This window comes from Lissotriton vulgaris, chromosome 4_1 (assembly GCF_964263255.1).
Source record: "Lissotriton vulgaris chromosome 4_1, aLisVul1.2, whole genome shotgun sequence".
Taxonomy (NCBI): Eukaryota; Metazoa; Chordata; class Amphibia; order Caudata; family Salamandridae; genus Lissotriton; species Lissotriton vulgaris.
In genome coordinates this window covers 551,895,995-551,911,617 of record NC_141691.1, presented here as the reverse complement: position 1 = coordinate 551,911,617, position 15,623 = coordinate 551,895,995, and the positions used below count along the sequence as shown (strand labels likewise).

Sequence of the window (15,623 nt, the reverse complement as noted above, 5' to 3'; positions counted from 1 at the left end):
TCTGTCAGCAAAATCCTTTTGATATATTTTTTTCGGATTTCTGAATTGAACTGAAAACCCCAGCGTATTTCCCCATTCCTCTGATAAAATCATACCCAAAAAGATAACCCTGAGAGAAAAAACCCCTTTGCTTACTTGCCAGTTCTTCCTCCTGTTGTCGCATTGCCCAATAAACAACTGGCTCTTTGAATCCACAGGCGTAATCCCTTGAATCCACTGGATTCTCATTGAGGTAGACACATTAGGCCATTTCAAACATCTTTATCAGGGGTGTAATTACGTCCAAGAGATTATCCTGACAGAATTTTAACCCTTTGTCTAGGACCTTCCTTGAGTCCTTTCCAAGCGTATTTGTGAATGCGACTACCTTAGCATCCAAGTCTGGCGTCATGGAAACTTTTTCAGTGGCATTCAGATCTCAGTCGAGACCTAACCTCTTTAGCCAGAAGAAAATGTAGTTAGCCACATGTTGTGCTGGTGCTCATTAGGGGGATAGAGGGTGCTTTATTAAAAATTTGCATACGTCGGACGGCCTCCGGCCATCCAACTTCACAGTGGGCGTGTGTGTTAGATGGCCGGGGCCATTCAGATTTGCACACGCGTGGAATACGCCCGCACCGCGGTGGACTCCCGGCTGTACCCAAAGGGTTATGAGGGCGTCGAACATTTCATTCTCTAAAGGGTCCAGTATGGCCATTTTTGACCCTGAGACCACACCTGCCTCCTCTAATGTTCCTTTTTTCTGGACCTCAATTACCCTGTGGTCAGAGTCAAATTCTGAAGAGTATGACAGATCTATTTCAGGTTACAAAGCCTCATCACTGTCAACTGTTTCTGGAACATCTGGGCCTTTATCTTGCCCATCAACATTGCCTGTAGCACTATCCATGTCATCAACGACATCATTCATAAATCTTTCCACTCCTACCTTTGCTTTCTTACTCTTGCTATGATGGTTGCCTCCTGAAGTTAATTTTCTTTGAACCATACCCACCCAACCCGAGCATTTTGCTAGCTTCTCACTCTTTTTTCTTTAGTGCTTGATATTTTTTAAACTCTCTGTTTCTTCGATAGTGCCTCAAACGTCCTGTCGATGTGATCAGTTAGCGGCCCCATCAACTTTCCCAGTGCTTTATTCACCATACCTTCCAATTTCTCCTCTAGTCTTCCCTCTATCTGTTCTTCTGACATCCTGCCACTCAATATAAGATAATCTAATATATTAAAATATCCTGTCTCTCTTTATTAAATCTTAACCAACCGCCTCACTACCGAACTACAACTGCCAACATTCACTTCAAGTATCGCAATGCTATTTAGCTCATTAGTGACCCTATCAACTTTCCCAATGCTTTATTCACCATACCATCCAATTTCTCCTCTAGTCTTCCCACTAACTGTTCTTCTGACATCCTTGCCACTCAATATAAGATACTCTAATCTAAGAAACTATCTCCTTATTAAATCCTAACCAACCGCCTCACTACTAAACTACAACTGTCAACATTCACTTCATGCTATTTATCCCGTTATTTGTCAAGAAATTAAGATGTAATCCTCGGGGGGAGCAGAGCGAAGCAGTCTCCCCCCGCGGATTTTCGCCCGGTGGTACAGACCCAGAGCGATGACGCGTTAGGCAGGGCAGCGCGCGCGAGGCAGTGCGTAGGAGTTAGTCAGGAGCGACATTTTAGGCTCCGTAGTTGAGGCAGGAGCGTTTTTCGGCGAGGCGGGCCACTCCTCGTGAATTGCAGGCATTTATTTGACTATTTCAAGGCGGACATGATTACTCAAGAGGCACTGCAGGAGGCGCTCCGCGTCATAGCGGCAGCTGGCAGGAGTGACCTTTTGGCAGCAGGCACCGGCGACGCAGCTGACTCCCCTCCACCTCACAGACCCCCGAGGAGACAGGCGGCGAACGGAGTCAAGAGAGCCATTGACGCGTGCAGGCAGACGTCAGCCACGAGGAAAGGTCCGAGGATAGCGCGGTCAGCCAGAGGGGCTCGGCAGGCAGCGGGGAACGTACGGCAAGCAGGTCTGTGGAGGGGTCAGTCTTCCCGCTCCTTATCCCCTGCATTGCTACGAGGGACTGGCTGTGTGGTCAGGCTGCCGGGTGAGTTGGCTACTCCCCCATTTGGGAGGGAGGTTTTTGAGGTGGGTGGGCTTGACACAGGCACCCAGCGAGTGGGGGCGGGCAGGGGCAGACAGGCCAGAGCAGCTACAGTCAGGCTGCCCCGCCCCAGGCCAGTGCCAGTATTTACAGGGCCACAATGCTTTGAGGGCCGCAAAGAAACAGTTGGCCCCATTTGTACCCCCCCCCACCCTGCCTTAGTTATACAGCCTCCCCAGCCCCAGCCGCTAGTGGATTATTCGAGTGGCAGTGATGAGGAGGCTGCGGGGGGCGCCTGCACAATTATGAATGTACCACGCGCTCCGGCCAGGCCCAGGGAACAGGACTTTGAGGATGCAGAAGATGTTTTTGGACTTTCAGACCCCCCCAATGAGGACCTTTCTGAGTTTTTCACAACAGGGCAGGTAGGCTTGCTGCCACAGGAAGATGGGGAGGTTTCTCAGATTAGAGATGCGGTTTTGGCAGAGCAAGGCCAAGACGATTTTATACAATACATGTACGATAATGGGCTGGAGCACACCAGGTTCAACAGAGAATATATTTTTCCAGAGGCGCGCCAGGCACCATTAGTTTTTGCGCCAGATGAGACAGAGTTGGGCCGCAGTTTATCAGGACAGTGGGTGTGGGTAGAACATGCCTCCACTGCTGAAGCACAGCGGAAACATAGGGAAGTAAGGAAGCCCAGCAGCAAGGTACTTCTAGTAGACGGGGCAGATAAAGTGTCAGGTGGCTCTGGAGCGGAGCAAGGTCAGACCACGAATACGACAGGTAGCAGGAGAGCGAAAGGTAAGGAATTTGCGAAGGACAGAGCGGCCACTGACCAAGGTGGTTTTAATGTGGAATTTATGGCGGATCCACAACAGGCGGACAGGTTTTTGGAGCGAGAGCCTGTTTTTGATTGGGACACTTATGATGGGGGTGTAGGAGATGGTGAGCGTCCGGGAGGAAGCAGCCAAATCTTCGCTCCACAAGGCACAAGGGAGAGAATAGCGACATTTCCACAGCAATTAGAGGAGCAAAATGTTAGTAAACAACTGAGAAGTTTTCAAAAGGGACAATCAACTGTAGCAGTGGGCTCTGGGAGGAGGGCTGGGACAACAAGCTCTGTTCAATCGTTACAGGTTCAAGATGAAGATGGGGACTCAGGAGTACAGAAGGAGAATCTCGAGCGGATCTCTAAAGAAGAACTGAGACGACGCGAGGAACAGCTTCCCAAGGGTAAGCCACGTTGGTGGGGGGCATGGGATGTCTCTTCACAGGTTAGGGGTGAAAAGGCTCAGGACAAGGTACCGCAAATACACAGTAAAGCGGCGCCTGCACAGGCAAGTGGACAGGTTGGTAAGTCAGCCCACTACATTAGTCTAGAACACACGGAAGATAGTTCACCTATGCCAGGTAGGCTGCCATACATGGGTGTGTCAATGCCGCTAGGTACTCACCTGTCGCACAAGACAAAGCAAAAGATATGGCAACATGACTACGTAGATGTTTTCCGTTTGCTACACAGAGATGTCCAATCTAGAGAAGGGTCCAAGGAGGAAGAATTAGAATTGGCAAGACGTCCCAGGGTGCCGAGAAATATAGACAATTGGTCGTCTGCATTTTTAATTTTCTCCAGCATTTATTGTGAAAAATATCCGGAAAGGGCAGTTTCACTCTTTAAGTACATGGATGTGGTACGCAAGGCCCACATGCATTTTGGTGGTTTTTCCTGGTTAAATTATGACGAGGAGTTCAGGGCCAGGATGAGCATGAACCCTTCAAAACCTTGGGGTGATATAGACACAGAATTATGGTTGCAATGGATGTCATCCTCTCAGCTTACGGAAACCACCCACACAGCTAGTGGTTTGCCAGTGGCGTACCGGCCCTTTCCAGGGCGCGCCGCCCAGGGAGGGGCGGGGACTGTCACAAGGGGGCATACAAGCGGATTGGGCTCCTGCTGGAACTACAACAGGGGGTATTGTAACCGGCCATATTGTAGATTCAAACACGAATGTTCCCAGTGCGGAGGCAGACATATGCTATTTCAATGCCTTACGCCTGCAGCAGACACAACCGAGCATACCCCACAACCACAAATCCAGGCAGCCAGGGGCAGGGGAGCTCCACTCCCTCCTATACCAAAAGGCTTTTACCCCAATTAAATGGGAATTGCTCATCCCTTGGCTGGACAGGTACCCGAACAGCGAGGCGGCTGCCAAACTTTATTGGGGGTTTAAGGAGGGATTTCGAATTGGTTACCAGGGCCCCAGATACAGGCGTTGGGCGGAGAATTTGAGGTCTGCTAGAGATTTCCCGGAGGTGGTGGGCAGGAAGCTGGGTGAGGAGGTAGGCTTAGGCAGAGTAGCTGGGCCTTTTGAGGAGATGCCGTTTGTTCATTTCATGGTGTCGCCGCTAGGGGTAATCCCCAAAAAAGCGGCGGGCGAATTCCGCATGATTCAACACCTTTCGTGGCCGGAGGGTAGTTCTATTAATGACTTTATTGCTGATGAGGACTCAGCAGTCTCGTACACTACAGTGGACGAGGCTCTAAAAATGGTACGAAGTTTAGGAGATCAGGCCGAGCTTGCAAAATGCGACATTCAATCTGCTTTTCGATTAATACCGATACACCCCTTAGATTTTGAGCTTTTGGGCATGCAGCTGAATGGTTATTTTTATTTTGACAAGGTTTTACCTATGGGATGTGCAGTTTCCTGTGCCCTTTTTGAATTGTTTAGTTCATTTCTACAGTGGGTGTTTCAGCAAGAGTGTAGGGTAGGCAAAGTGTGCCATTACCTTGATGACTTTTTCTTTATGGGACTGGCGAAGTCCGGACATTGTGAAAGGGCGTTACAAGTTTTTCAGAATATGGCAGAAGCATTTGGGGTGCCTTTGGCACGAGACAAAACAGAGGGGCCCAGCACACAGATTACTTTTCTTGGAATAGAGATCAATACAGTGGAAATGGTGGCACGACTTCCTAAGAAGAAGTTAGAGGAAATTAGGTCATGTATTCAAGAGGCCCTTCAAGTAGACAAATTACAACTCAGGCAAGTACAAAGACTATTAGGATACCTGAACTTTGCGTGCAGAGTAGTGAGGGCAGGAAGGACTTTCTGCAGGTTGTTGGGTATGGCCATGTCAGGAGCAACTCTGCCACACCATAGAATCAGGCTCACCAAAAACATAAAGGAGGACTTAAGGATTTGGTTGTTATTTTTAGCGGATTTCAATGGAGTGCCACTGTTGTTCATCGAAGAAAGTATGAAGTGGCAGGTGCAAATGTACTCAGATGCGTCAGGTTTACATGGATTTGGCATTTTTTGGGATGGGCGCTGGTGCGCTGAGAGGTGGCCAGAAGAATGGATTTCCCAAGGTCGCAGTATAGCGTTTTTGGAGCTTTTTCCCCTTTTAGTGGCTTTGCAGGTATGGGGCCAAGAGCTTAGCAACAGAACAATCCTTTTTCATGTAGACAACTTGTCAGTTGTTCACTTAATAAACAGGCAGAAAGCCAAGGACAGGAGGGTGCTAGGCCTTTTGAGGGCTTTCATGCTGTTAAGTCTGCGTCTGAACATTGTTTTTCGCGCAGCACACATTGCAGGTATCAATAACTCAATTGCTGATGCGCTCTCTCGTTCCCAGTGGGACAGATTTCGCGAGCTGGCCCCGGGAGCAGCAGTCAAGAAATCATCGGTACCTATCAGCATCTGGGCTCTAGGGGAATGAGGATACTACGGCTGGTGGAGAACTCAATAGCGTCATCCACTCAACGAAGTTATATGCTGGCATGGCATGAATTTCTAAGTTATGTTGACACTTATAACTTTGTACAAAGAGAAGAGATGTATATCCCCCTCATACTTGATTTTGCTTTACATTTAATTGACAGGGGTTTGTCACATAACACCATAGCGGGTAAGCTAGCGGGGATTTCCTTCTACGGACAATTGTATTGGGGCAGGGATCCAAATAACCATATATTGGTGAAGAGAGTTTTGAAGGGCTTGCAGAGGGTGAAGGCGTCAAGCTCACACACAAGAGCGCCAATAACATTTGAATTGCTCCAACGTATGTTGGGGTACTTACACAAAGCTTGTTACAACGCTCATGAAATTAAGCTTTTTAGATTGGTAATGATATGGCTCTTTTTTGGAGCTTTTAGAGTTTCTGAACTTTTAGGTTTAAAGAATGATTGCGGCTTATGTGGCAGGGATGTGTGCTTGGAAGGTGACACTTTGAAAATATGGTTAGGCAAATCAAAAACAGATCAATTGGGGCAAGGGGTGTGGATACACCTAAATGTGACTCACATACAAGGTTGTTGCCCAGTACAAGAGTGGAGGGATTTTCAGTTTTTTACAGGTGTTCTGGGTGGACCAATCTTTGTGCACGAGGCAGGCGGTAAGCTTTCGAGTCACCAGCTGCTGGTAGTCATGAGAAGAACACTTTTATTGTTAGGCTTCAATCCAATGAATTATGCAACACATTCCTTTCGTATAGGAGCAGCGTCGGAAGCAGCCTGTTTGGGTTTGGGTTGGAATGCGATCAAAAGGATAGGAAGGTGGAGTTCTAACTGCTGTGCACGCTATGTAAAAAAAACAAAAAAAAAAAAAAAAAACAAACCAGCACATATGCTGTAGAAGAAGCATGGACAGTAGTCCAAACTAGAAGTTGTTAAGCATAAAGTTGTATGTTGAATTTTTCTTATTGGGTCTGTTTTCTTTCATCTAGTAGACATTCGGGGTTTGAATCCGGCCAAAAAACAAATCTGGATCGTGGGACACTCATTTGTGAAATGGGCAGCGATCTTTGCGGATCATCAAATCTATGGAAGGAACCTTGGTATCCCCAGCGCTGGACATGAACTTTACTGGTGCGGTAAAGGGGGTATGCGCTGGGAGAACTTGTTTCCTCTATTGGCTAAGATAAGGTATGACAGAGGCGGTCCTGATATGCTCATTCTCCATCTAGGGGAAAATGACCTAGTGGCTTTATCGGGGCTAAGCATAATCAAAGCCATGCAATTAGATTTAGCTGTGGTTTCTAACAACTGGCTAGGGACCAGTCTAGTATGGACTGAATTTGTGTTTAGGCAGCAATGGAAAAATGCAAGGAGTCAGGCCGCCATGGAAAAGGCCAGGAAAAAGGTAAACAGGGCTATGAAGATCTTCTGTGTGGGTTTAGGGATCCAGACAATTGCACATGACAGCATCACTGGAAAAGACGGCCATCTGTTTAGGGAAGACGGTGTCCACTTAACACAGTTGGGGATGGCGTATTACATATTGGAGATCAGAGACATGCTATCAAAATGTTTGAAAGTTGATCTGTGGGTGTCTGCTAGAAGGGAGGAGTAAAAAAAAAATAAAAAAAAAGAGCAAGGGCAAAGCAAACTGACATGGGTAACAACACACTATGATAAGAATGGTTTGGGTTTGTTGGTGGGGTCAGGAAAAATCCAAGGTTTTTCCTGTGTGGCGGAATAGGGGGAGGTCAAGATTTAGAGCGGACTTGACCGTCCTTCAGGAGAGAGGGTGGTGGGAGGTACAAGATGGGGGAAAAAGAAAGAAAGAGGGAAAGTGAAAAGATTTCGAAACATGGGGGTGATTTCAACGGAAAATAAGTTATATTGGTTTGGAACAATACCGTTATAAACAAACAAGTGCAAAAGAAAGGTTATGGTTTTGGCATAATATGCAAATTCATTGGTTTGAAGACAAGTGAAAATTACAACTGTTTATTGGTTTATGGATATAAAAATTGCCTGATCTATGGAATAAAAAGTGGCCTTTTATGCTATCCAGTGGTGTTGTCTCATTGTGTATGGGTCTGGATTATTCTGGGCGATGTAATCCTCGGGGGGAGCAGAGCGAAGCAGTCTCCCCCCGCGGATTTTCGCCCGGTGGTACAGACCCAGAGCGATGACGCGTTAGGCAGGGCAGCGCGCGCGAGGCAGTGCGTAGGAGTTAGTCAGGAGCGACATTTTAGGCTCCGTAGTTGAGGCAGGAGCGTTTTTCGGCGAGGCCCGCCCACCCACCCCTGTTGACAAAATGTTAAATAATAAATTGTATACTGTTAACAAAGTTACTTATGAACATTAGATATGTCAAACAAGAAAGATGCCACATTAGGTCAGGCAATGGTTGTGTATCCTATTAGCTGAATTTGGCGGAATAGGGGGAGGTCAAGATTTAGAGCGGACTTGACCGTCCTTCAGGAGAGAGGGTGGTGGGAGGTACAAGATGGGGGAAAAAGAAAGAAAGAGGGAAAGTGAAAAGATTTCGAAACATGGGGGTGATTTCAACGGAAAATAAGTTATATTGGTTTGGAACAATACCGTTATAAACAAACAAGTGCAAAAGAAAGGTTATGGTTTTGGCATAATATGCAAATTCATTGGTTTGAAGACAAGTGAAAATTACAACTGTTTATTGGTTTATGGATATAAAAATTGCCTGATCTATGGAATAAAAAGTGGCCTTTTATGCTATCCAGTGTTGTTGTCTCATTGTGTATGGGTCTGGATTATTCTGGGCGATGGCCGACCGTATTGTAAAGGGCATTGTTATCCCAATGTGTTAAAATGGCCCCTGCCAACCACATGATCAGCTAGATCAACGGTTGCCCAGTACTTTTCTCAAACATTAGAGCCCGTTTGGGCCGCCTATTACTAGATAAACATCATCATACACACACGTTTTAGGAGATTTAGCTAAATAAGTTATTGAGATAAGAATGATACTTATCTTGTGAGCAACAGCAACAAAAGAAGGAAGATAGCTGAGTGTTGCTGTTATCTATAGCTTAATGGAATGTTTTAAAGTTCTACCTTCTCTCTATTGTTGCTGCTGTGAGGGGTTCAATAAAAGAAGTAATGCATATTCTTAGCCTCTGTATCCTGACATAAAATTTCAGACTCGCTTTGTTACTTCTGTCACTTATTTAGGCATTCGACTTTCTATTAATATGGAGGAAATGTTAAGCCTCAATTCCTTTTCTCATTATTTTACTTACATTTCTCTCTTTCTATTATTGTATTTATAAATGCTGGCAACATTAATGAACTGTAAATTATTCTATTTTTCTACTTTCCTAAAAACAAAGATAACAAAATAAACAGAAGATAATGTCTCTATTTTTGAGAAGCCAATTTAATGCCTTTTTGAGTTTTGTTTTAGTATTTATGAAATGTGTTTGCATACATACATCCTGTTGTGGGATCACGATTAAAATACTCTCTACCAATTGCGCACCCAAAGATCCAGTTTTGTACGAATGGTGGAAGGACTGACTTGATACAGAAGAACTGGTATCAATGGCACTTTATAATTGTCACCATATTCAGGACCCAATAGTCAATACAGGCACAGAGATCTTGGCACAAAAACAATGTTCATTTAACTGGTGAGGTTGAATGGTGGATAAATGGTAGCCTGAAAATTGTCTAGGTATTTTCCCAAATGTTTATTTATCTACATGATTAATGTGGATGCATGGCAACTCGGTCTGACTAGGTCTATCCTACAATAAAAACTTCAATGATGTGGATCTTTATAAAAATGATTAAGACATGAAGAACCTCTAGAGTCAGTCATGCCACTGTCCATCACAAGGGCAGGTAGATTGTAGGTCCACTTGCCATCACAGTATCTTGAAAAAACAGGGATGATAACAATAAATGGAATCAAGAGCTACCTTACTGAGGGCCTGATTTAGATCTTGGCGGGAAGACTGTTGTCCCACCGCGGCGGTGGTTCCAAATGCTCTGTTGAGTTGTCAGCAGTCCGCCCGCCGTATTTAGATGTTTTGGCAATAGAGAGAACGCCAAAGCAGCAGTCTCCTCTGCTGGCGAGCAGTACTCTGCTGCCAGCAGGCTGGCAAGATTGCGCCAAGCTGGTTTAGATGTTCCCGTTGTGCTGGTGGTGTTCTGATGGAGTGAGGTCCATGGGGTTGTGGAGATAGGTAAGTACAACTTATCTATACATCAATATACTTATCATGTTTGCATCTAAACCATATGTAGGCAATGTGATTATGCCCCTTTGCGTTACTGTTTGCAAGCCACTTACACAACATACACTAAGTACTCAATGCACACTCACATGCATCACTAGCACAACACCCCCAAACACCACAACAAGAAATAATGGGGGAGATGTACAATAAACTAATGCAGTGCGGTGCAGCAATTAATTTTGCTGCATGGCACTGCGTTAGTTTTGAAGCACAGGGATGCAACATATTTACAACAATATGTTGCATCTCTGTGCTTCCTCCTGCGCTGGTGAACAAACTGCTAACATGCGCCTGCGAAGGCACCCTTGCACCATGGTGCAAGGATACCTGTGTCTGCACAAAATCAATCAGAAATGGCGTTTTACAACTTCTATGTGTGATGCATTAGCACACATAGAACTTGCAAAATGTTATTTTTTTAATGATTGTTTATGTGCAGGAAGGGACACGTTCCTGTCCATAAACAATCACCATAGGTGATTATCTCTTTCGATGTGTACTGCAGAATGTAGCACGCATATAATGCGGAAAAAAATGAGGAGACCTTAATACATTTCTCCTTGTTGCACCTCCCTACGCCTTCCCTGGGGAGGCGTAGTATTCAGGCGCATTTCAAGATTCCCGATATCTTGAAAATCTGGAAATGTGTCAGGTTCCATGGGTGTTGCGTGGGAACACCCACAGCAACACCCATGGAACGGCCCTGTCACGCAAAATGCTGCGTGCAAAGAGGCTGTATTTATAAGGACAGCAAAGTCACACAGAGTGGCTGTTTCTGCCCTTGTAAATATGGGGCAGCAAAATGCGCTGCTGGTGTGTCACAAAAAGTGACGCACTGGCGGTGTGAGGGACTTTTAAGTCTGCCCCATTGCTTTTAAGTGTCAATACCTTGAAAAAAAAAGTAGAAAACTGAACACTACTGTATTACACCTAAGGAAAATATTACATGAAATAGCAATGCAGACAGGCTACAGTAATTGTAAATTCATTCACAATACATAGGATAATTGTAAAAGTAGCTTACTGTAGATCCTGGAAACAACTTTTTGGCTTTGTGGTGAAGTTGATGCAGCAAAGGAGGGACCTGAATGATGGTGTAGAAGATGGAAACGGAAGCTGGAAGCAGGAAAAAAGGCAGGTTTTTACCTTATTTCTTACAATTTTGCCACCTTGAAGTAGGAGGGATTCCCATCACATTTGCCATGGCAGAAAGGCATATTGTAATAAGTTTGGCGGGAATGTGGACTGGAGTACTGCCGACAGCCGATTCTGCCTATCCCGCCATTGATGCAGTTGGGAAATTCAGGAGGAGTCGGCGGGACCATAGAGGTCTTTTATCAATGGGCCTGCCAACATCTAAATAGGGTGGAGGAACCACTAAGTCAGCGGGCAGGAGGACCGCCAAAAAAGCGATGGGGAAATGGCCTATGTAGAGCCCTTGTGTTTAGCCTGAGATTACTTGGTCATTTTCTAGCTTTTCTGCATTATAAACAAAGATTCAATCATTGACTCTTTTCTTTTTCCTCTTTGGAAAATGGACCACATAGCCTCCCAACTTTAAAAGGTTTTGGGCAATCAATGTGATGGGTATAATGTTCTTTCTTATCCTAATGGTGTTTCTGTCTGGGGGCTGACGCTTAAATGAAGACTTTTGGTTGTAAGTGGAATAGGAGGTTCAGGACTTAATGATCTAGGCCTGCCAGGCATCATTTTCTGCCTTCCTACCCTCTGTCCTTGATGCCATTATCAGGCTCATGTCCCTTCTCCCCCAAGACCCAACAACAAGAACTGGACACAAAGCTAGGCTTCTATGTCTTAGATGCTACTGACTGCACACATGGGCAATTGGTTCCCCCTGCTGAAACATCTCACCTGTACAAAAACCGGAAGTACAGATATTCCATCAACGTCCAGACCATATTAGACTATCTGGGGATATCATCAATGTGCTGGCCAAATACCCAGGAAGTAAGCATGATGCTTACATCTTTCAGCACAGTGGCCTCAATGAACGCTTACAGAATTGGCAATGTGGGATTAGCCTACTTTTTGGTAAGAAAATCTGAAGAATACAACCTATCAGTTTCTCTTTAGTCCTGCACTTACAATACTACCTTATAATTCTTCCACTCTGCACTGTCTTTTTCGTTTTTCCTACACTGTTAATCTTATCTGCTATGGACTACCAATTGGCTTCCTTGTTCTCTAATGGCAATTTGGAGGTGACAAACAGGTTTTAATTTTTTGTCACATCCGCTATCAATATCTGGTTCTCCTCTCCACTGAATTAGTCTTCCTCTTCCCCATGGCTGCTGTCTAATCATCTTGGCTGGGATTGGTGTTGTTGGGCTCCATTTTGATGTGTTGTTATGGTTCCAGCAGTGCAGTGTATTCCAATAAATATGGCAATTTTTAAAAACTTCCCGCTACGTGATGCAAAGCTGATTTGCGGCACTTTATGACACGCAAATCAACTTTGCGTCACATGGATCAAATTTGCCTTAGGACAATTTGCATTGTTTTGCTCAGCAATGCGTCAGAAGTTCTGACGCGCTTTCATATCTTGTGATATGGTGCACCGCACCATAAATACAACGCAGCCATGTCACACAGATGTACTGCAATGCAGATCATGTTTTTATTGACGCAGCGTTAAGTAAGTTCTCATAAATATGCCCCTCAGTGTCATAGATAGGGCTGAGAATTAGTGTAACACAAGGTGTCAACCATATCTTGGGTACTAATTTTGGGGTGGTTAGGCAGACTTAGGCTTTTTATCACTGCCACACTAACCTTAGCATCTGGATACCGCTGCGGGGACGACATGGAGTCTCATAAATCCCTAGTTCCATCACCAGAACTGGGCATAACAAAACATGACCCATTTCAATGGTGAAACAAGAAGAAAGGGGATTGGAATGAGAGAGATGATATGATGGTAGATTGATATCATTCTCCTGTCTCAACTGTTATCTCAAGGAGATGTTCCTCAGTTTTGTCAATGGTGGGTACTAATTGGAATAACATGAGGCAAACAAAATATTTTAGTTAATGTTAGCACAGACATCCTTGGTATGGTATTCCCCCAAACCTTTTGCCCTCACTCCTCCTGTTTTCTAAAATCGTTTATGTTGCCATTGCGACTCTGTGCACTTTACCACTTCTAGCCAGTGCTAAAGTGCTTTAGCTCTCTCTCTAAAACATGGTAAAACTGGTCTTCACTTGAATAGCACATTTACTTATAAGTCCCTAGTATATGGTACTACATGTACCCCAGAGGCTGTAAATTAAATACTACTAGTGGGCCTGCACCAATTATTGTGCCACCCACTTATGTAGCACTTTAAAACATGTCTGAGACCTGCATTGCAGTATGTTGTACAGTTTTAAACTACCATTTCGACCTAGCACAATAAACCTTTTGCCAAGCCTAAACCTTTCTTTTTAAAACATATGTCACCCATAGGGTATGCCCTAAAGGCTCATAGGGTAGGGCCTATTGTATTTAAAGAGTAGGCAGTGTGGGCTTTTGTTTTGCAAGTCCCGGTAGTAAGGAACTGCTATCTTGGTTTCCCTACTCTTAAGCCTAACTCTCACATAGACTTACATTGGGCTCATACAGTCTCAATGCTTCTGGTGCCACCAACCCGATTTAAGACAAGCCGATCCAACATCTGTAACTGTGTCCTTAGTCCTGAATGGCAGTGACCCCAAGTCCGTGGCAGCGACCACAGCACCTGACTCCCTTCAATCAGTGAGGCATAGTTCCATATGCAAGGTCAGCGACACGTAGTCCCACTAACCCTCTTTAACACAAGCCGATCCCACATGTGTAACTGTGTCCTGAGTCATGAAAGGCAGTCACCCCAAGTCTGTGGCAGTGACCACAGCACCATACTCCCTTCAATTTGTGAGACATATTTCCATATGCAAGGCCGGCGACACATACTCCCACTAACCCTGTTCAACACAAGCCCATCCCACATGTGTAACGGTGACCTGAGTCCTGAATGGCAGTGACCCCAAGTCTGTGGCACACACCGACCACAGCACCACACTCACTTCGATCAGTGAGGCATATTTCGATATGCAAGGCTGGCGACACGTAGTTCCACTAACCCTCTTTAACACAAGCCGATCCCACATCTGTAACTGTGTCCTGAGTCCTGAATGGCAGTGACCCCAAGTCCGTTGGAGCGACCACAGCACCACACTCCCTTCGATTAGTGAGGGGGTATTTGCATATGAAAGGCTGGCAACACGTGGTGCCACTGAACCTGCACTATGCAGGCCGGTGGGGCAACCAACGTATGCACGTGGCTGTGGGACCTTGCTCACCGCTACCTCTGGCCTACACTACGGTCAGCAGAGCTTAAAATTCAGATAGAGTCCTGATTCCACATGACGCAGTCCAATAGGCAAGACACATTGTTTCCAGTGCGGCCCGTCCACACCAAGCATCATCACAGGTTCATACAGTCTCAATGCTGATGGTGCACCAACCCTATTTAAGACAAGCCGATCCCACATCTGTAACTGTGTCCTGAGTGGAATCGAATTGAATCGAATCTTGATCTTTATTCGGATAAACTAGCAGCCCGTCCCGACCTTGTCCGGGAGCAATCAGGCTTCCCCGACTCCCTCCTGCCCCGACATTGCCCACCAGCCCGGGCCCCCGTCCGCTCTATTAAGGGTGGGCGTAAAATCCGTTTCGCAGGCGAATTTGCGGATTTTCCGCGAATTCGCGATCCGCGAATCTGGTGAATTCGCGGTTAAATCCGCGAATCAGCGGGGACGAATTTTCAGCCAAGCAAGGGTTACAGCAGCAGGTGCAAAAGTTGAACCTAATTTCTTTGTAACCTTTTACAAAAGGGTTACAAACAAATTAACTTCAACTTGGACAACAGCTGCTAATTGCTTCCTGGCGCCTCGTTGCCTTCTTGCAACTGTTCTCTGACCCTGCTCTGACCCTTGAAGCAGGGTCAGAGAATAGTTACAAGTAGGCAACGAGGCACCTGTCCAAGGAATTAAACCTCATCAGGAAGCACTTACAGATATAAAAAACAGGAAGAAGGGAGAGGATGGCAAATACACCCATTTTGAGTTGTCAGGAGGGGTTAAACTAAAAGAGACCTTTACAGCACAATTTTCATATGCATTTTGCTAAAAATAAAAAGCTGTATGTTCTGTAGGGGCTACTCAGGAATCTGGCCCTTCAGAGATCCGGCCTCTCTTTCTTTCTCTCGTTCTCTCTCTCCCTCTCTCTTTCCCTCTCTTTCTCTCTCTTTCTATCTATCTATCTATCTATCTGTCTATCTATCTCTCTCTCCCTCTCCCATAAACGACTGCATGGGTAACTTCGCTATGCAAGCGGCTCGCGAAGACGCAAAAATCCCCGCGAAGACGTAAAAAACCTCGCGAACACGCAAAAAAACAAAAATCCGCAAATTCGCACAAATTCGCGAATTTTGCGGATCGCGAACTCGCGAATTCG

At 45.5% G+C, this 15,623-nt stretch overlaps 1 protein-coding gene across 1 annotated transcript; it reads left to right on the top strand.

Moving 5' to 3' along the window:
• The first annotated feature begins 2,622 nt into the window (after window positions 1-2,622).
• On the top strand, window positions 2,623-7,470 carry LOC147722244 (uncharacterized). Its single transcript, XM_086966819.1, has 2 exons — window positions 2,623-3,346; window positions 6,845-7,470. Exons 1-2 carry the CDS (start codon window positions 2,623-2,625, stop codon window positions 7,468-7,470), a joined length of 1,350 nt encoding a protein of 449 aa, XP_086822945.1.
• The last annotated feature ends 8,153 nt before the right edge of the window (window positions 7,471-15,623 follow it).

What these genes read in the sequence shown, in the direction of transcription:
- LOC147722244 (XM_086966819.1), top strand. Translation starts at nt 2,623, where the DNA reads ATGTACGATAATGGGCTGGAGCACACCAGGTTCAACAGAGAATATATT. An exon ending in CGAGGAACAGCTTCCCAAGG is followed by an intron (nt 3,347 to 6,844) that starts GTAAGCCACGTT and finishes TCTTTCATCTAG; the next exon opens with TAGACATTCGGGGTTTGAAT.